General features: G+C 37.3%; 1 protein-coding gene across 1 annotated transcript in view; it reads right to left on the bottom strand.

Annotated features, from left to right (window-relative positions):
* Positions 1-20047, bottom strand: part of LOC141326010 (uncharacterized) — a 295299-nt gene extending 275252 nt beyond the window's left edge. Inside the window, 1 exon segment of the mRNA XM_073834721.1 lies at positions 19067-20047. Coding sequence (XP_073690822.1) covers positions 19067-20047 — 981 coding nt within the window.
* Between the last annotated feature and the right edge of the window lie 1733 nt (positions 20048-21780).

The following is a 21780-nucleotide window of genomic DNA, read 5'->3' as shown; positions in this document are numbered from 1 at the left end:
TTTCCTGATTTACATTCTTTCTTATTTCTTCTATCATTGGACCTCTTTCTTGTTCATATCTTCTACAATCAAGAAATACATGAGTTACTGTTTCTTCAACCTTACAGTGTTCACATAATCCATTTGGGTGTTTCCCTATTATTTTAAGTGTGCTATTTAAATTTGAGTGCCCTAATAATATTCTGCTGAAGATAACCTCTTCTTTCCTTGACTTACCTATACACTTTATGTTTTTATTTACCTTGTTTAATAAGCTGTAAAGGAATCTACCCTTTGTCCCATTACTCCACTCTACTTGCCATTCTTCTATCAATTTACTCCAGATTAAAACCTTCATCTCTGATTTACTTAATGGAACTTGTATTTCTATTATTTCTTTCTGTAAAGCTTGTTTTGCTAATTTATCCACTTCTTCGTTTCCCCTTATTCCCATGTGAGCTGGAACCCACATAAAACTGATTGATATACCATTCTGGACAATTCTTGAATGTATATGTAGTATATTAAAAAGAATATCTTGGTGACTAGATTTGAAAGATCTCAAGCTCTTTAAAACTGAAACTGAATCTGTACAGATTAAAACATTTTCAGGTTTTATTTCCTCTACCCACTGTAACGCCATAAGGATTCCTATCAATTCAACAGTATAAACTGCCAAATGATTTGATGTTCGCTTTATTCCACTAATCCACTGATTACTAGTAACTTTGGCTAAAAAAGCAGCCCCAGTTATTTGATGTTCTGGATCTTTTGATCCATCTGTATATACTTGAATATGTCGAGGATATTGGACTCTGATATATTCTGAAAAAGCATACCTAAAATCAACTTCTCTTTCTGTTCTTTTAACCTCCAGCAGATGCTGATCTATATGAGGTGTTATATAAACCCATGGTTCACACTGCTGGATATCAACTGTTGGACTCATCTTGATATTATTTACCTGTAATTCTTCTGCATAAATTTTACTACACCACCCAAAGCTTGTTCCACATTTTGCATTTTGTTCCCAACACTTATTTAAAATCAGTTTTGTAGGGTGATCATCTTTATGCCCCTGGAGGTTAGCCCAGTAATTAATCATTAATTGTTTCCTTCTAATTTCTAGTGGCATCTCTCCTACCAGGACTTGTAAAGCTGATATAGGTGTAGTCTTTACTGCTCCACAACATTGTCTCATTGCTTGCGCTTGGATTTTACAAAGTTTTCCTAACAGGTTTTTTGAGGCAGAACCATATACCACACAGCCATAATCAAAAACAGACCGAATCATTGCTACATATATAGTTTTTAATGAAGAAAAACTGGCCCCCCATTCCACTCCACTTATACATCTCATAATATTTAAAACCTTCTGACATTTCTCAACTATTTTATTAATATGTTCAGTCCATATAAGTTTTACATCAAAATAAATACCTAAAAACTTAAACACCTTTACCCTTTCCAATGTTTCCTCATACATTTTCAAACTCATTTCTGGGATATCCCTCTTCTTAGAAAAAATAATTGTTTTAGTTTTCTCCACTGAGAATTTAAATCCCCAGTCAAATGCCCATTCTTCAACTCTCCTAATTGCCTCTTGTATTTTCCTATTAATAAATAATACGTTTCTTCCTTTTTTCCACAGAGCCCCGTCATCTGCAAACAGAGACCTACCAATATCTGGTTCTACTTGATTAAAAACATCATTTATCATTATAGAAAACAATAATGGACTTATTACACTCCCTTGTGGAGTTCCATTTTCTATCTGAAACGTACTTGACACTTCATTCCCTATTCTTACCTGGATACTCCTACTCTCCAGAAAATCTTTTATCCAGTTATATATTCTTCCACCTATATTCATCTTTCTTAATTTTATCAAAAGACCCTCCCTCCACATCATATCATAGGCCTTCTCGACATCTAAAAATACTGCTATCACAGATTCTTTATTTACCTGTGCCTTTCTAATTTCATTTTCTAAACATACAATAGGATCCATTGTTCCTCTACCTTTTCTAAAACCACTCTGGTATTTTGATATTAGTCCTCTATTTTCCAATAAGTATGACAACCTTTCCGTAATCATCCTTTCCATAATTTTACAAATATTTGATGTAAGAGCTATTGGTCTATAATTAGAGGGATTCGAAGGATCTTTGCCTGGCTTTCTTATAGGTATTATTATCGCTTCTTTCCAAGCTTTTGGAAGCTTTCCTTCGTCCCATACTCTATTATATAAGTCTAAAAGTTTTCCCACAGCCCTATCCTTCAGGTGTCTCAGCATAATATATCCAATCTGATCCTTCCCTGGAGATGAAAGTTTTCTGTTTGCATTACAAATAGCTCTCATCAATTCATCTCTATTGAACTGGAAGTTAATTGGCTGGCCTTCCATTCCCCCACATCTTACCATCACATCCATATATTTTCCCTTTGTTATTTCTCTTCTAATTTTTCCTTCCTCACTTAAGTTCCCTGATCCATGAATTTGTGCAAATGTTTTTCCTAGCATTTCTGCCTTATCCTTGTCTATTACAGCTATTTCACTTCCTGATTCTAATACCGGATATTCCCACTCTTTCTTATTCCCTCCCATTCTCTTAATCATATTCCACACCTCACCTACTGGAGTTGTTCTTCCAATTCCACTACAAAAAACATACCAGCTTTCTCTTTTAGCTTGCCTTATAGTTCTTCTCACTAGTGCTTGAGCTTTCTTGAATAAAATTAGATGATTATAGTTATGTGTTCTCTTAAGCAATTTAAAAGCCTTATTTCTATCCTTCACAACTTTACTACACTTTTCTGTCCACCAAGGAACAGCTTTTCTAGTCATTTTCCCCTTACTTTTTGGAATTGATTCTAATGCTGCTTCTAGTATTACTGCACACACTTTTTCATTAAAGATGTCAATATCTTCCTTTGAATTAATTGCTACCATTTTATCCTCACACAATTCCTCAAATTTAGCCCAATTTGCCTTTTCAAAAACCCATTTTCCTCCTCTTTGATTAACTGTTCTATCTGTCTCAATATCCAATGTTATAATTATTGGGTAGTGATCACTCCCAATACTTGACTCCCCCCAAACTTCCCAGTTACACTTACTAGCCAAGTTATTTGAGACTAATGTCAAATCCAACACAGACTCTATTCCTGTATGAACATCTATCCTTGTTCCCTTCCCATCATTTAAACACACCAGCTCCCTCTCCTCTATTAATTCCTCAACTACTTGACCATTGGCATTTATGTATCTTCCTCCCCATAGTGTATTATGAGCATTTAGGTCCCCACACCATATTACTATATGATTATCTTGACCATGTATTTCCTTTAACTTCTCTAATATCAATTTTTTACACGGGTTATAATAATTTATAATGACTATCTCCTGACCTCTACCCCATATCCCCACCGCAATATATTCTTGATCTCTTCCTATTCCTAGTATTCTATATGGAATATCTTGTTTAATGAATGTTGCACACCCACCACCATTCCCTTGTTCTCTATCATGCCGTACTATACTATACCCTAACAAAACAAAATCTAAACAACTTTTCATCCAAGTTTCTTGTACACATATTACATCCGGTTTTATACTCAAATCTTCAATGAAATGTTTGAACTCCTGACCATTTGCGATCAGAGACCTTGCATTCCACTGAATTATTGTTATCATCTATGTATTATCCATATGCCTCTTGACTCGATCTTATCTGAAGTTCATCTCTAACTTCTTCCCAAGACAAGCCTATCATTCCAAGATGGCGTATTGCTGCTATAACAACTAACTGAATCTTTTGTGTTTTTGATTCAATCCCAGCTGTACTATTTATAACTCCCGCAATAAATGTCACTAATTTTTTCTTTTCTATCATCATATGTTCTTTTGGAGCTTCATTGCTCCGTTCAACTGAAATCCTTGACTGATCTCTTTGATCATTAGTTTGTCCTTTAACCTGCTTTGCTGCCTCTGCATATGTTAGCTTCTTCTCCACCCTCCTTTTCTGAATCTCCATTTCCATTTTCTGTACTTCACACCCTCTGAATGCTGCACTATGTGCCCCTCCACAATTACAACACTTTGGTTGCACTCCATCCCCACACTTTCCATATTCATGATTTCCTCCACAACGAGCACATCTACATTGCTCCCTACATCTTGTTGCAACATGCCCAAACCTTTGACAGTTAAAACATCTCACTGGTCCTGATATATATTCTCTTACAATGTAGCTCATCACACCCAACATTACTCTTTTTGGAATTTCATCCCCTTGAAATTCTATTACTACAGTTTCAGTGTCTTTCCTGGATCCATCTGCACCTGCTTTTAGCCTTTGTACATTTACTATCTTCCCTCCCTTTAAGTTACCTTTGAATTCTTCCATACCTATATTAAGAGGCACACCAAAAATGATCCCTTTTCGGCCACCACTTTTACTTTTTTCTCCAACTCTATTTGTGCTGACAACTTTAATTCCTCCTATTTCCTTCATTTTGAGAGCTTTATTTGCTTGATCTTCTTTATTACATCCAATAAGCAAATTTCCATCAGAGAGAACTTTAGCAAAATCAATATTTCCAATATCTCTATTTATGATCTTTGTCAGTTTAATTGGATTAATTTTGCTTACCCCAACATGATCTCCAAACCTTACGATGCATTTTATGCTATCTCTACTCTTATCATCAGACTCTTCTACATCACTCCTTTTCTTCCGTTTTTCTCCCCGATTTTTCCGACTTCTTACTTCATTCCAGCAATTTCCTGACGATCTTTCACTTTCCTCTTCACTTACTACATCCATACTCCCTTCACTATCTCCCCACTCATGCCTCTCTGATCCATTCACGGAGCAGTTGTGCCTCACCGCCGTTCCTTTCCGACTTCTCGCTGCTGCTTCCGCCATCCACAACCTGCGGGCCGACCTCTCCCCCAGCCCGCAAGGTGGCTGTGTGTGTGAGTGGCTTAAATGCATGTGGGTAAATGTGAAACAGGTGTATGCAGCAATCAGTTCAGTGGGAAACGAGGAGCAGCTGTGTGCAGTGATTGGTGCAGTGGCTTATGGGGATTGCAGTCCAGAATGTGTGTGCAAGAGTTCATGATGAGATAGACCAGATACGTGACAATGGGATTGGTGGCAGCTTGTCTTAGGATAGAGCATGCTTATTATAAATTGATGAAGTGTGTATAAGTGTTTATAGATGTTTGGGCCATAAATGAGGTTCAGTGTACAGTTAGAGAAGATGGTAAATTATCGACTGATTTGTCGTTATATTTTTGCTGGGATGCTGGGTGGAAATGCTGCAGTTGTGAGAGGGAGTCTTTATTCCTCTGTATTTCTTTCTATACTACCCGCCTTTTTAAAGATTTTAAGATCAGGGTAAATTTAATTTACTTTGTCTTCTGGGAAACCTGAACCTTCTTTTGCTTCTAAAGGGCAGTACTAAAAGAAATAAAGATTATATTTAGGCAAAATAAGAAAAATTACACATTTTCATTCTGTTCAAACATTTTCTCCCCTCGACTTTTAATGCTTTGTTTTTCCTTGTGTTCTGAAATATTGCTGGTTTAGTTACAGAAGTACAGCTCACTCCTTAAACAGGCCTGAGCCTATAGCAAACTCACCTCAAGTTTTTGGTTTAAATTTGATGAAAGTGTCAATTTAATGCATTTAGTACACTTAGAAAAACAGTGTTTCAGTCTTTCAGAGATTAGTACTTGTCAGCACAAACTTGACTGCTCTTCAAGAGCATTTTGCAACAGTTTTCATGTTTCCCCAGGAACGCACACATTCATCCAGGAAATAATAAGAATTGCTTCAATGAAACTTGAATGTAATCCAAAGGTAAGATGTTAGGATACTGTCTGCCAAGACAGATTTCTGAGACACTTATGCCCTCTAGTGCTTACAGAGAAAGCAGACAATATTCAACAGCAGCTGTTTCTATTTGGGTAAGATTTGCCAAAGTCATTCTTACATGTGAACATTTCTGCACATGCTAATCAATGTCATCTTCTGTATTTTGAGGAACTCATTTGATCACAATGAACCCACGAATCCGTGACCAGCAGAACGAGGTTAACATACTCAAACCAGAGATAACTGAACTTACAAAACAACAATTTGTTAACACAAATGAACTGAACGCTGAACATTAGTTAAGCACTAGCATTGTGGTGCTGTTTACATTTTCACATAGAAGAGCATGTAGCTGTTCTTCCTGATGTTACTCAATGCCTTTGTCCAGCTGGATCTTCTGATTCTGGTGTCACTGCATTCCAGCCATCCAGATACAGATACAGGATTTCTCTTTTGCTGTTGTATTGGGTTTTATCTTTTCATCACTGTCTCTCTGCTCTCTGTTGATGGTCATAAATTAAATAAGGAAACATTTGATGTAATATTTAATGCTGAAACATATTTAAAATATTATTTTATAGCACAAATGTCATTTTAATGCAGATTAATTCCACAAAATGGCAGATGTTTGACGGAACGTCCAGTCAATGTCTTAATTTGAGGACCTGATGTCAAAGCGCATGACTAGAAGTAGCAGGACCTTTTGGAGACAATGAACAGAAGTTATGGATGAGCTCAGCTGAGCTATTTTACATCTTGTTATCAAACTGTCCCTGTCCCTGTTTTTGAAGATTTTATTCCAATGATGCTTGAGGTGCCTTAACAAGTGCTAGTTGGCTGGCTATGGCAGGATTATCAACACATTGCGGGTCATTATACTTAATGAGTCTTCTCAATTTAGGTCCCACATGTATAGAGAGCGTAGCATTTTAGGGAACCCACCACTGCAAGTAGACACAGGTCAGAGTTGTCTCTTGGCGTCAAGCCCAGAGCTCACAGTCCCCTTCCACTTGGACCAAACATGAGTCCACGGCTTGATGATATTTGGCACGTGTTTAAGGGAGGTAACCATCCAGCATTTACCTGTCACAGTGCGCAGGTGCTTGAGCTGGAACTCCATATTGGCTACAGGGCAGGGAAAGTACATCTTTCCAGAAGGGGGATTTTGCAGTGTGCATATCCAACGTTTATTAGTTCTTGATGCTGAGAGATGGTAATAATATAAGTCATTCGAAATGCATGTAATTTTTTTATTTAGTACTGCCCAGAGTAAGATATTTAACATAAAATATGTTTACATATAGTCCAAAGGACCAAAAAATATATAGCTAAAATTAAAATAACCCCCTAAGGTTTGGGACACTGTGTGGGGGGACCCATATGATCTACGACTGTTTTTTTGTTTTGTGATGGTTATTCATGAGTCCCTTTTTGTTCTGAACAGTTAAACTGAGCACTGTTCTTTAGAACTGTTTTTTTTTTTTTTTTTCAGCATCTGTTGTATATTTAAACCCTTTGCTTATTATATGGCTAAATTAAATCTATTCATTACATAAAGTGATAGTGATTGTGCCACTTCAAGCAGGAAATACTTAAAAACAGTAAAATTATTACTGGTCCCAAACTTTTGAACAGCAGTGTAAGCAGAATCTTTTCATACAAAATTTTGAGCTGATGTTACAAATTAAAGAAATTAATAGTTTGGTTTTGCATTTTCATTAAAACACTGAATATCATAATCTACTTTGATCATTTGAGCCGATGCTAAACTATGCACTTAAAACGTTTGATACCAAATCGTTGAGAATTCAAGGTTTGGTATCAAATAAAGTGTTTGTTGTGTATATCAAGTGTTTATCAAATAAGGCCTATGTTGCTAATTGTTGTTATGCTGTCTCTTGATGAATGCTATATTGGATAGACTGGATGCACAGCTGACCCATTTGCAGAATCAACCTCCAGTTGATATAGATTTTTTGGAGTTTGCCTGTTCCCAGGAGCTAGTTTTTTTTAAGCACTCTCAAGCCAGGAACAGTCTTTTCCACCTGCTGTTTTGGATGGACTCCGAGAGGTTGTGCAAGTGATTCGTGAGATCAACCACAATCAGTGTACGCACAACACTCTGAGCTTTGAATCTGGCAACCTTGGGCGGCCCAGAATTGTTGTATCAGAGGAACGCATTGAGGAACTGGTAGCTATGGGTCTACCAGTACCCTGTGTTACAAATTTGTTGGGTGTGAGCACAAGAACCATACACCGGAGAATGTCAGAAATGGGGCTGTCGGTGAGAGACACATAGAGTAGGATTCTGGATGAAGAGCTGGACACATTAGTGTCAGCAGTGAAATCCAGGACATCGGGTGCCGTGGGAAAGGATCCGGGCCAGTTGGGATGTGTAGTTCGCCAAACATACTATGTGCCCAGCCCAAGAGCATTGATGCACATCGATACAAATCATAAGCTCATTCCGTATAATCTCATACTAAATAACTAAAAAAAAAAAATTATTAGCTTAACCTTTTTAATTTTCATTGTTTTTGACTTTATATAAATTTCTCCAAAACAGCTACAGCATTGTGATCTTCGGGGGCATCGATGGTTTTTTCTAGAAAGGTATTTAACTTTGAAAAAAGGGTACTGAAGTGCAGCAGTTATTACTAACCAACTTACAATCATTGCTCACAATATATTTAACTGATATTGTATATTGATGTCAGAATAATATACAGTAAAAATGTAAACTGTTTTTTCTTATGCAGATCATGTATCTTGGTGTTGCAACAAACAATCTGGCTTCAACAACCCTTTACTTCTTCCAGCACTCAGCTGAGAGATTTGGTCTTCCACTCAGGTGAATATTGACTTTGATTCAATTTGCTTTTACACTAGAGTAGGTTATCAAAGCATATCCTGCATTAACTGGTTCAATGCGCTTTAATTATTTAAATGCGTGTAGGTTACATAAGTGCGTCTCAGAGCAGCTCCCCTTCACAGTATATGCGTCTACGCAAACTGTTTTCATTTACATGTGTGGAGCATCTTAAACTCCATCTCTGCATGTTGTTGTGAGTTTGGGGTTATTATAACGTTTGTCTGGGAATGCAATGTGCGCTATTTCATCAGATGTGTAAATCATTTAGGTAAATCATCAAGATAAATCATTTATAAACATGTAAAACCATCTAAAACCAGCTACTTCCAGCCTAAACCAGCTAAGACCAGCCAACCAGCCTAGTCTGGTTTTAGCTGTTTTTTTTTTCAGCAAAGAACTGTTCATCGGATTTTAAAAAAATAAATTAAAAAAAAATAAATGTTTAAACCCTTTCTCGGAGTTTACGCATTTTGATGTCCATATATTTAAGAAATTACAGTGGCTGTTGCTTTTCTATTATAAGGAGATGCCCAAATATTAAAGATTAAGTGGATATTTGAATTAAATGTTGTTTAGTCAGTATTAAACAAGGATTAGATAAACAATGGTCAGGGTTTCCCAAAAGCATCGTAAGCCTAAGAAGTTCGTAAAAATGATCGTACGACTGATCTTAATATTACGGTCTGTTTACCAAAAACATCGTAACTTAAGTAGCACTTTAAAATCTTCGTAGATCTACCAGTGTTCTGGAGTAATCGTAAAGCCTTAAGTGCATCGTAAGGAGACAGAGTTATAAGGACACCTGCTGGACATCCGGCAAATTGCACCTAAAATTTACTTCCCTTCAAAGTAATTTTTCCTTTTATTTGTACGTATATTTTTATTCATTTCTACTTTCTACTCATTACACAATTCAATATAGAAATAATAACAAATAAAGAAATAAAATAAAATTACAATAAATGTAAGAATGAAAAAAAAAATTAAAAATGAAAATTACAAAATTAAAAATTTTCAGGCTGTGATAATATTCACATGTTGCACACTGATTGTCATCTGTGTCTCTAATTGCAAAAGGCCCCACTTGAAAAAACTGAATCACTGATTTTAGAAATTGCATTAATTATCTCTTCGCTGAATTCATTCTCTTGTTAGGTTGATAAAGGTCAAAGGTTGTCCTTTTATAAATGTATATGGAGAGTACATTTATATAAAACAGTGCTGATAAAGAATGTGCACATTAAACATTTTTCTGCACATATAAGGATAGGCCCTAATACTATATTGCCACACACCACCCTCAAGACTCAAGCTGTAGTAAAATACATAACCCTCTTTTCACAGACAAGACTAAAGCCAAGTCCAGACTAAAATGCAAGTCTGAGCTTTTTCAACTGAAGGACTCTTGCAGTGACTGATCTTAAAATATATCAGTCCCTTTATTTCATCTCAAGATGGACACCAGTAATGTTTTTTTCCAAGGCACATTTATAAAACAAATACTTAAATCTAATTGAACTAGATTTCAAGTGTCTGTCAGTAGGAGGTGAACCTGATTGCTCTTGCAAACATGATGTTTTGTAGCTCCACCTCCTCTAAAATAATATTAATTTCCTCTTTTTGAAAAATTTATTTTCTTAGTTTTCTGGTTTCAGCCATTTTGCTAGTGTCTCCACCCCTAGGTATGTGCTTATTTAAATTTTTTGTCCTTTTAGCAAATGCACATCAGGTGAAGATAATTAGGCTAAACTTTTCAAAAATAAATGTAAGAGCTTATTTATTTATTTCCTTTTTTTATGTGAGATAAGCAATTGTTGATAAAGAAATTGATAAATAATTCTACTTAAATAATTAAGGCTTCATATAAATATCGAAAATGATGCTGATGTCATTTTCGGCAAGGACTGTTAGAATTAGTTTTATGCGAGATTGGAGCAAGACAGTGTTTTTACTGTACGACATTTTCAGTTAATTCATGTTTTTAAACTTGCTCAAGAGGAAATTACAGGACTTTTATGTTATTCGAGTTGAATACACATTCACACAAGTAGAAGAAGAATCGGAAATCAAAAATTAGATGGATTGCTATAACAGCATGTGCAACAATGACATACATATTACTCCTGCTGAATGTAGAAAACACTCTTAAGTGCTAAGATCAATCGTATCGGGAAACGAAGCCCAGGTCGTTGGCGCCCTCTGCACACATTAGATATAATGTTTAATGTACATTAGCTCTATTGTTTATAATACATTATATATTTTAACAGTTTTGTTCAATAAAACCAAATGATTACTTGCATGTCTTTCACTGTATACAGAATGTATACAGAAAGCAAATATTTCTGACAGTGTTATCATTCTAAATAATACACCTTCGGAAAATATTTCTGCCCCTTCTTTTATATATATATTTTTTTTAAATTGGAAAGAACTTCAAAAACTTTGGATATAACAAAAAAAAACTATGTTCTGCTATTAGAGCTCTGCCTGAGTTACATACCATTTAAAGTAAAAAATAAGATAGGAAACATATCTGACCGTTTGGCGCCATCTTGTGACAAACACTCCGCTTCGCGTCGGGTCCTGATCACACTGTTGGGGCTTATTTCTGCGATAACTACCGGCTGCCTGTACATTATCCCTTACTTAAGACTTCAAACTGATATCAAATTAAGGATAAAACCTGTTAGAAGCGGAAGGACTTGTATCACACTGAAGGGGCTTATTTCTGCGATAACTACCGGCTGCCTGTACATTATCCCGCTTATTACACGGCTACTTGCCACATAAGGAAAAAAACTGGACATGAATATGAATTTGAAACCTTTTATTGGCATATTTGTTTTAAATTAACATTTTTATCCTTCCGCGAAACGATATAGTACCACGTGACTAACATTCAACCTGTGTACGTTAGTAAGACAATTTAAATAGATTAAAGTCGAAATTTTCCATTGTTAATTGTGGTTGTCCAGTGTTTGTCACAAGATGGCGCCAAACGGTAATCTTTGTTGGCACGGAGGGATTTTAAACATACAAGTAGTACCGGCTATGCGTTATTACTTTGGAGCGGTGATTATTTGAAAAGAACGAACCTGCAAATGTCTCAACTGACCAATCAGAATCAAGCATTCCAAAGAGCCGTGTAATAAATCTAAATAAGTTATTCCAAATTTGAAGTTGATATGAAAACAAATTTGAACATGGTGCTTAGTGCATAAGTACATAGTGAATAAGTGCAGAGTGTATAGTGCGTCATTTGGGGCGCAGATCATGTTTGCCAAAGAAAACATCTTTACCCTTACCAGTCAGCACTTACATTGCAGTACACACTACAAAGTATTCAAAAGGTGTTGATGAATAAATAATGAATAAATCATATACAACACTTTCTGCATCCCCTAATCTAAAGTCTAAACTACTCATCAGTTGTAAATGTTTTACAAACCTGCCGGTTACAGGTTGTGTGGGTATCAGGTGGGTATACACACGGGGTGAAAGACCTTTGAATAATGAGTAAAACATTTACAACTGATGAATTGTTTACACTTTAGATTAGGGGATGCAGAAAGATTTGTAAATGGTTTATTCATGATGCGATCTTCAGTGAAGGATACACATTTAAATGATTGATATTTTAATTATTTTTAAGTGACAAATAATATATTAACTAGTAACAGATTAACCACTTACTAAGGATCTGTTTGATTATTTCATGATGCAATTTTTTAAGATAAATTACGACAAATTTGTACATTGTTATATCAAACTGATATCAAAAACCTGTTATGTACAATATGTATTTTATATAAAATATAATAAAAATTGTTCTGTTTGATTATTTTATGATATGCCATTTTTCAGATAATTTACGACAGATGGGTAAATCGTTAGCATAGTACTTACAATAAAATGAACATATCACTCTCACATGTCTCCTTGTGTTTTGTTTATTGGACTGTTCTGCTTTGGTTTCTCCCTTTGTCTCCCCCTGTCATTCAGTTAACTTTGGTTTCTTCCTTTGCCTTTCTGTGTTGATTTAATTATCGTCTGCACCTGGTCTTGTAATTAGTCTCACCCTTTATAAGTCGTGTGTTTCTCAGTTTGCTTTGTGTCGTCTTAAAGTTTTGTATGGTTGTGTTTCTTTGGATTCCCGGTTTGTCTTTATTAAAACACATTGTTTGATTGAAACGTCTTCTCTTTGACTCTTCATCTCCCAGCAACACGTGACAGAAGACGACACCATGACAATGACTGCTGATGAAAAGCTGAGGAGTTTGCGACAGGGTGGTCGGGAGTTGGAGAGGTATGTGGTTGAATTCGCCGAGCTATATCATCAGATGAGCTGGCCCGATGCTTCAATCAGCGTTGTTTCTGTTGGGGCTGGACAAGGATACAATCCGTTGCGATATACCCGTTCTTGATCTTCCGTTTGTGGAATTTGTCAACGTCATTCTTCATTTGAACGGCTCTAACTTTAAGCTCACTGAAATGGAGAATGACAGTCCTGATCCTTGTCCAGTCCTCTCGGATGCACGTCGCATCGCGTCAGCTCATCCTAAACCGGGATTCCCCACATGCCTCGTCAACTGCTCAGACCACCTGCCAAGTTAAGATACTCAGGGTAATCAAATAGTGGAGTCTGAAGGAACCAAAGGTATTTCATTACAAAAAAATTTTAATGCAGCATACGTTATAGTAATTAATACTTTTTTTTAATGGTTTAATTTATTTATTTGACACTTGAATGTTTAGTCATATGTTACCTACAGGTTCATTATACTGGAAGCAAAATGCTCGCAAAATACTTGCTGTTTCAGAGGAGGAATTTCTAAGATTTCAACAAAATAGCAAACGAAAGAGACCTAGGTACATTCAGGTTTTTTTTCTTCCCTACTGATTTTCAGAAATGGTCCTCAACACACATCTCAACTTATGATGGAGACTGAAGTTGACAAGAAAATTAACCGCAATGTCAGTTGTCATCTACTCACCCTCATGTTCCAGTATCAGTGCTTTGCATAAAAGTGTATTCTTCAGATATTATAGCAGTTGTTTTATACTTTCCAAATTGATTACCATAAGAATCATGGAAAAATAATAGTTCAGTTGCTGCTTCTATGGTATAAAGCAGCTGTTTTCATTTTTTTATTTTTTCGAATTTGTTATATTGTATAAGAGTGGGGAAAAACTGGAACGTTTAACCAGACGAAATGAGTAAGACTAACTTTATTGAATCTCTTATTTCACAGGACCCTTCCAGGAGCCAATGTTTGCAGTCTGTTGCCGGAGCATTGTGGGATGCAAAGTATGTGTGCTGCAATGGCATGAAACTTCTAGCCAGTGTCTTAAATGTAGACAAGAGTACACCAATGTCTATGAAGTCACAGGCCTTTCTGATGCATTTTCTGTTCTGAAAGATAGTTTCTGTTGACTAAACTCTAAACAAATTTGTTTATGTAATTTCTCTACCTTTTCTGTTATTTATGGGTCATGTTGTGTATCTTTTTGTTGTTTCAATGAGATCCAGCAGAGCTAGTTTAAAGTATGAGAAGTCACCGTTCACAGTATTGTTGTAGCATATTTCCATATCTGGGTGCAGTTCTGCAAAGTGGTGTTCCACACGTTCTCTTTGTCTCCCTGAAGAAAAGGGATCACTTCCAAACACTGAATGTCTGGTCAGTGACTAGCCTAGTTCTGCTTCATAAAGGTCAGCTGCTTCATTGGCATGTGGCAACAGTTCCTCTGAGATTATCTTTAGACATCCACCCTCTGCCAAAACATTGGGAATGCCTTTACCTTTAGTAACAATTTCAAGCCAGACTGTCAGTTCTTAATCATTGTTCTTTCAATAAAAATGTGTTCTTTCAGTTTACCTGGTATCCTGTGTTCTTTGACTCAACTTCTTAAATATCACTGATGAAACTTGTCTGCTGTTAATCCTGTTACAGGTTAGCATTGTTTGGTGGACAAGCGTTTTATATCTCCGCCCCCAGTACAGGATTTCAAAACTCACCTTAAATCACATCTTTTCCTCTCTTGCTTCTCTGATCTGACTACATCATCTGTTTCATGCCTGGTTCCAGGGTTGGGGCCAATTCAGGAATGAACTCAACAATTCCAATTCAAAGAAGGAATTGGAATTCAACAACAATTACAGGAAACAGAGATGGAATTGAATTGGAATTACAGGAAGTGGAATTCAATTCAGGGAAATTCCACTGAATTCCATTTATTGCTGTTTCTGAGCATTTATTTGTGATTGCATTTAGAGACATACGTTTGAACTTTATTTATGATGCTTTACAAATACCATGTATGAAATAGAGTTGATCAAATGCAAGTAAATATAAATGAGAATTGTACATTATGAATTAATAAATGAATGACAATGGTGATAAGTTTCTGGATGTACTATACATTCAATATATGATTACCACATAATATATGTCTCAACACACATGTCATTTTCATTCAAGTATTTCATTCACCTTTTATTACATCGAATTATCATCATTTCCTGAAATTTGGCATGTGAAATGATCATGCTTAACATACTAAACATTAGGGTGTCAAAATTAATCGTTTTTACGATGCATCGCGATGCAGACAAGGACGATTCGGTATCGGTTCAGTAATAGACCATAACCGGTTATAACGGACTCAGTCCAGTGCCAGAACACGCGACCCAGGGGGCTGGTATGATTTTCCGGGAGGGGGTTGGGCTAACGAGGGGAGGACACCACATGAATAAAATAAGTCTTCAGATTTTAACTGAAAGGATTATTGCCACTTTCTTTACACACTGGTGCATTTAACGAACTAACAAACATCAGTGTGCTTTTAACAAATGTCTTTTTTTTGTTAGTAATTCATTTAAAGGACTGAAACACTATTTTTATTTGGTTGAAAAGACTGGCTAAAAGCACTGAGCGCGTCTATCCGGCTCAGCACCGTTTTACACAAATATAATGTTTTGTTGATATTGTGAGTGCGCACATAAATAATAATAGTAGACCTTTTGCAGTTATGAATGATGCCTTTTTATGCCTTACTTTTATCAACAAAAATGGTGTATTTTAGGTTTCCACCGCGTTTGAGCTTCCATGTCAGCTGCAAAGCCCGCTTTCGCTTTCACTCTCCGCAAAAACGATTGGATATGCATCTAACAGCGCACATTTATCTAGGTTATCTTATTATTTTAAATGTTTATGATTTTTATGCCATTGTGATTTTAATTCCTTTTTATGTACAGCACTTTGAATTACCATTGTGTATGAAATGTGCTACATAAATAAACTTGCCTTGCCTTGCCTAGGTTAAATGTTTAAATTAAGATTCTGAAATGCATCAAGTGTTTTAATGTCTATAGATTTTATTTAATGCAAGTCGTGTTGATTTCGCAACGCAAGCCACCACCGCCCAGCAGGATCATCCAACGGAGCCCATGGCTGCACCACGGGGCCGCAGGCCCTCTCACACCGCCGCCATTCTCATCAATCCGCAAGTGCCGCAGGGACGGGCTCCCGGCCAGAGCACGCCAGGAGACCTTCTGCGAGTTAAGGACGTGCCCCGGTCGCCGAGGCCGCCAGCCCTCACCTCTTCCACGTTCAGCCAAATGCCAGCCCGTCACCCACGGCCTTAAGCGCCACTCCACGGCTTCTCCAAGTCGCAGCGTCAGCGCGAGCTCACTGCCACAGACAGCAAATTCCCACGCACAGCCCGCACCCCACCACACTCCCCTTGCTTTCCCATGGACGGCAGTGCCGCTATCTCACTCCAACGCGAATATCACTCCACCAACAGCGCATGCCCCAGCGCCCGCCATCCCTCCCCTCTTCCCTCCTTTGTCCTTTACAGGTTTTGCGTCCGGCGCATGCTTGCTGCTGCTCACGACGCAAGCCCCCGTCCACCTCCTCCCCTCTCTGTCATTATTCCCAGGAGTCGCTCCAAGCGCAAACATGCTTCCACAAGCAATACCGGCAGCCTGTTTTTCATCCGCCCAAACCCGCTCTCCCTTCTCACTTGCTTCTGCGACACCCCTGCCCATTCCCCCTAATGCCTTAGCCCTGAAACCACCCCCGTACCCATTGCCATCAGGAACCAGATCCTTTCAGGTGCGGACGTAGATCTTTTTTCACTCCTCTCTCCTATATCACACACTTCTTCTGATCGCGAAATTAATTGTGGTGTGTTTTCGGTCATCTTAAAAAATTCAAAGCACAATCCGTCACGCATTTTGTCTTTCGCTGAATTCACCATTGCTTTCACTCACTACGTAGAAGTCATTTGCACTGCCTTTCCCCACAGAAGACGCGAGCTCAGCAACTACCTCGCTATAATCGCTGAGCTCGCATTGTCATACGGGGGATCTCACTTTTATACCTACCACAAGCTTTTTTCAGCTAAATGCGCCATCCGGGTCGCCCAATGGAACCAGTGCCCTTACTGGGGAGCTCTGGATCCCGAACTCCATAGTAGGGTGTTTTAGGCTGCCAAAACATCACGTGCGCAGTCTGTCGCTCATTTTCTCACTCCACCGCCACTTGCCCTTTGTCAACCCATCCATTTCCCTGATTAAAAAAGCAGGTCGCCGCGGTGCTTGGTTGGCCAAAGTCGACATCACCTCTGCCTTTAATGTCATGCCCATTCACCCTGATTTTTGGCACCTATTCGGCGTCCGCTGGCAGAATAAATTTTATTTTGCCGTCCGCCTCCCCTTCGGCTGCAGAAGCAGCCCTAAAATTTTCGACACGTTGTCAGAGGCAATTTGCTGGATCCTCTCCCAATAATCACCACATTGGATGACTTCTTGATCACCCCCCCCCCCCCCAACTCCCTCCCAGGCACACATCTTACGACTACCCAAAAGCTTTTCGCAGAGCTCGGGATTCCCCTCGCCCAAGACAAAACCCTAGGCCCCAGCACTTCCATTGAATTTTTGGGCATCAACTTGGATTCTCAAAAATTCCAGGCCTCTCTACCCAAATAGAAAATCGATAGAACAGTTACACTTTTACAAGTGGTCTGACAAAAAAAATCTAATCAAATAAAAACGCATTACGTCATTGTGAAATAGAAAAGAAAAATAAATTTGAAGTAAAATTGAAAAACGAGTATGCAGTGCATCGTCGAGATATTGTATTGAACCGAATCGATGACATGATAATTGTAATTGAACCGAACCGTAAGACCACTGTAGGTTCACACCCCTACTAAACATACAGTACTTTGTATTTCTTTTATATGTTTGTTTATGTGATTTACAATATTTAATGTACTATAAACTATTAAGCAAATCAAGTCAAACTATTTTATTTAGCAACTCAAGTGGAATTTAGTGGAATTTATTTGAATTCAATTCTGTTTCCTGACATTCCAATTCAATTCCAATTCCATTTCCTGTCAGCTGCATGCAATTCCAATTCCAATTCCATTCCATGAAGTGAATTGGAATTTACCATTCATTCTCAATTCAATTCATGAATGGCCCCAACCCTGCCTTGTTCCTAAATTTTTATCTGTAACTGTACTTGTCTATATATATGTTTTGTTTTTGTTTTCTCTCCCTTGCTGTAATACTTATGTGTTCTGATACTGTACAGCAACCTTGAGTTTGCAGAAAGGCTCTATATAAAAAAAAAAACGTATTATTATTATTATTAGATGCAACCTGGAAGAAGGTTTAATAAAAGCATCTGTTAAATAAAGAAAGACCCTTGTTTCTAGGGTTCTGATTCTTTTCAATTCCCAGTTTCAATTAAAATATGATTAAAGAATTATAACAAACATAAGTATTCTGTCTCTTTTTGCAAAACATTCAGATGCAGCTGAATATCATTAACAAAACTCAGCAGGCTACATAAAAAGTGGACTCGTTTGAGAGTTTTGTGAAAAATAGAGCGGCATGATTCCGGATAAACTGAAGGTTTTTTTAATGGAGATTGTGGTTCTATCACAATTCTAACGATAATACAGACACCAAACAAAATCGCATGAAATTTTTAAATGAATGATTCAATGGCTCACTCAAGATTTACTGCATGAATCAGCATTTGTGAACAAATCCCTTGAATGAATGATGATTGAATCCATGATTTATTTATTAACTTAGCATACCCAGTTAAAAAAAAAAAGTCACCGCTCGCCACTGATGTGAAATACTTCTCTTCACTGTAAATTCTTACGTGAATTTCAAGGTTTGCTATATCTGTTTTTCCACAGTGATGGCACAATTAATTCTTTTTTACATCTGTAACTGTAAGCAGGTAAAAGGTTTCTCTCCTGTGTGAATTCTCATGTGCCTTCGACAGTCTGTTTTTTTTACGAAACTTTTTCCACATTCTTGGCAGGTGTGAGGCTTCTCTCCAGTGTGAATTCTCATGTGCACTTTAAGGTTTCCTTGATGAGTGAAACTCTTTCCACACTGTTGACAGGTAAAAGGCTTCTCCCCTGTGTGAATTCTCATGTGCCTTCAACAGTCTGTTTTTTTTAAGAAACTTTTTCCACATTCTTGGCAGGTGTGAGGCTTGTCACCAGAGTGGATTTTCTTGTGGGCTTCAAGGTTTACTTTTACAGAGAAACTTTTTCCACATTGTTGGCAGGTGTAAGGCTTCTCTCCTGTGTGAGTTCTTATGTGGCCATTAAGAGTTTGTTTACGTTTAAAACTCCTTCCACACTGAGGGCATGTGAAGGGCTTCTCTCCATTGTGAATTTTCATGTGGCTTTCAAGGTCTCCTTTTCGAAGGAAACTATTCCCACACTGTTGGCAGGTATAAGGTTTCTCTCCAGTGTGAATTCTTATGTGGACTTTAAGGTTTCCTTGATGAGTGAAACTCTTTCCACACTCAGGGCAGGTATAAGGCTTCTCCCCTGTGTGAATTCTCATGTGCCTTTGAAAGTCTGGTTTTTTAACGAAACTTTTTTCACATTCTTGGCAGGTGTAAGGCTTCTCTCCTGTGTGAGTTCTTATGTGGGCATTAAGGGTTTGTTTGCATGTTAAACCCCTTCCACATTGAGGGCATGTGAAGGGCTTCTCTCCAGTGTGAATTTTTATGTGGCTTTCAAGGTCTCCTTTTCGTAGGAAACTATTTCCACACAGTTCGCAGGTGTAAGACTTTTCTCCAGCATGAATTCTCATGTGTCCTTGAAAGACTGCTTTCGAAACGAAACTCTTTCCACATTGTTGACAGGTGAAAGGCTTCTCTCCAGTGTGCATTCTCTCGTGGGCTTTAAGGTTTTCTTTTTTAGAGAAACTATTTCCACATTGTTGGCAGGCGTACGGCTTTTCTCCAGTGTGAATCCTCATATGGATTTCAAAGCTTGCTTTTGTATTGTAAATAATTCCACATTGTTGGCAGATGAAAAAAAGACTTCCAAACCATGTCTTTTGAACTATTTTGTGTGTAGTCTTTTCAGTCTGTGAGGAACCAAAGTTCACTTCAGTTATGAAATCAAGATGTTTCTCATACTGAATGTTGTCTTTGGATTCATTCAGCTCTTCACTCTCCTTTTTCAGAAGCATCAGGTCTAACACAAAAAGAGATCAAAACAATTTTTTAATGACACAAAGCAAAACATCACATTCATACATGTAAACATCAAAACCAATCATATTCATATTCTTTCTTTCTTTCTTTCTTTCTTTCTTTCTTCAGTTGTTAAGACATTTTTATTGAGGAAAACATTTTAGGATTTTTCTCCATATAATTGACTTCTTTGGTTCCCCTGAATTTGAACTGCCAAAATGCAGTTTACATGCAGCTTTAAAGGGCTCTAAACGATCCCAGGGTCTTACCTAGCAAAACAATCGATTATTCATTTTTTACAAATTACAATTTATATACCCTTTAACCGCAAATACTTGTCTTGGTCTAGTTCTGAATGAATTGTGTGTATTCCTGTTTATGATAGTTAGGGTAGGTCAAAAAACTCCCATCTCATTTTCTCGCAACAGAAACGCAATTTACAATAAAAAGGGTAAAACGGTGATGTAGGACGATTTTGAAAGTGGAGGAGAAAAATGAGATGTAAGTTTTTCAACATACTCTAATTGTTTGCTAAACAGGAATACACAGTGTTCACGCAGAGCAAGACCAAGATTAGCATTTTGTGGTTAAAAAGTATATGAATTGTAATTTTTAGAAAATAACTCATTGTTTCGCTAGATAAGACCCTTCTACCTTGGCTGGGATTGTTTAGAGCCCTTTTAAGCCGCATTTAAACTGCATTTTGGAAGTTCAAACTCAGGGGCACCATACATATCCATTATATGGAAAGAAATCCTGAAAAGTTTTCCTCAAAACCTTAATTTCTTTACAACTGAAGAAAGAAAGACAAATATCTTGGATGACAAGGGGCAGAGTACATTATATGTAAATATTTGTTCTGGAAGTGAACTAATGCTTTAAGGAGATTCTTGACTCAGGAGAACAGGTTAATTATAGACCATTCTCTTAGACAGTTCGAATTTTTATTTTTTTTGGCATGGTTTAATGCCATTGTTAGCATTGAGTGTATCTGACCACTACCACTTTGCTTTGTATAAATAAGTAGACATCTCATCAAACACAATTATGGAGTGACAGGGCTCAATATTACATCCTCTTTATGCTTCAATATGTTTCCCCTGATAGACGGTGGGTCCCATTCCACACCCTGATACACATACATCTCAGAGACATCTATATAATGTCTGCATTTACATCTAAAAGACATCTGCAAGATGTAGTTTACTCATCTGCAATACGTCTATCGGACATTTCCTATCAGATGTCAAATGGTCATCTATTAAATGTATCAAGATGTTTATGTATGTAAAACTGACATCTTACAGATGTTTGTACACAGCAGATGCTTTCCAGATCAAGAGATCTTTAACAGACGTATGTGTGCTATCTGGGTAATCAAGAGTATGCGCAAATTTGTGTGAAATCAGTGCATGATTGTTTTCACAAACAATTCATAATTCACCAGCAACTGTTGTACTACAATTTATTTGAAATTTAAGAAAAATGCATGTAGGAATAACTGAAACTACAT

This window comes from Garra rufa, chromosome 2 (genome assembly GCF_049309525.1).
Source record: "Garra rufa chromosome 2, GarRuf1.0, whole genome shotgun sequence".
NCBI lineage: Eukaryota > Metazoa > Chordata > Actinopteri > Cypriniformes > Cyprinidae > Garra > Garra rufa.
The sequence above is the reverse complement of the archived record's forward strand: the minus strand, read 5'-3'. Positions and strand labels throughout refer to the sequence as shown.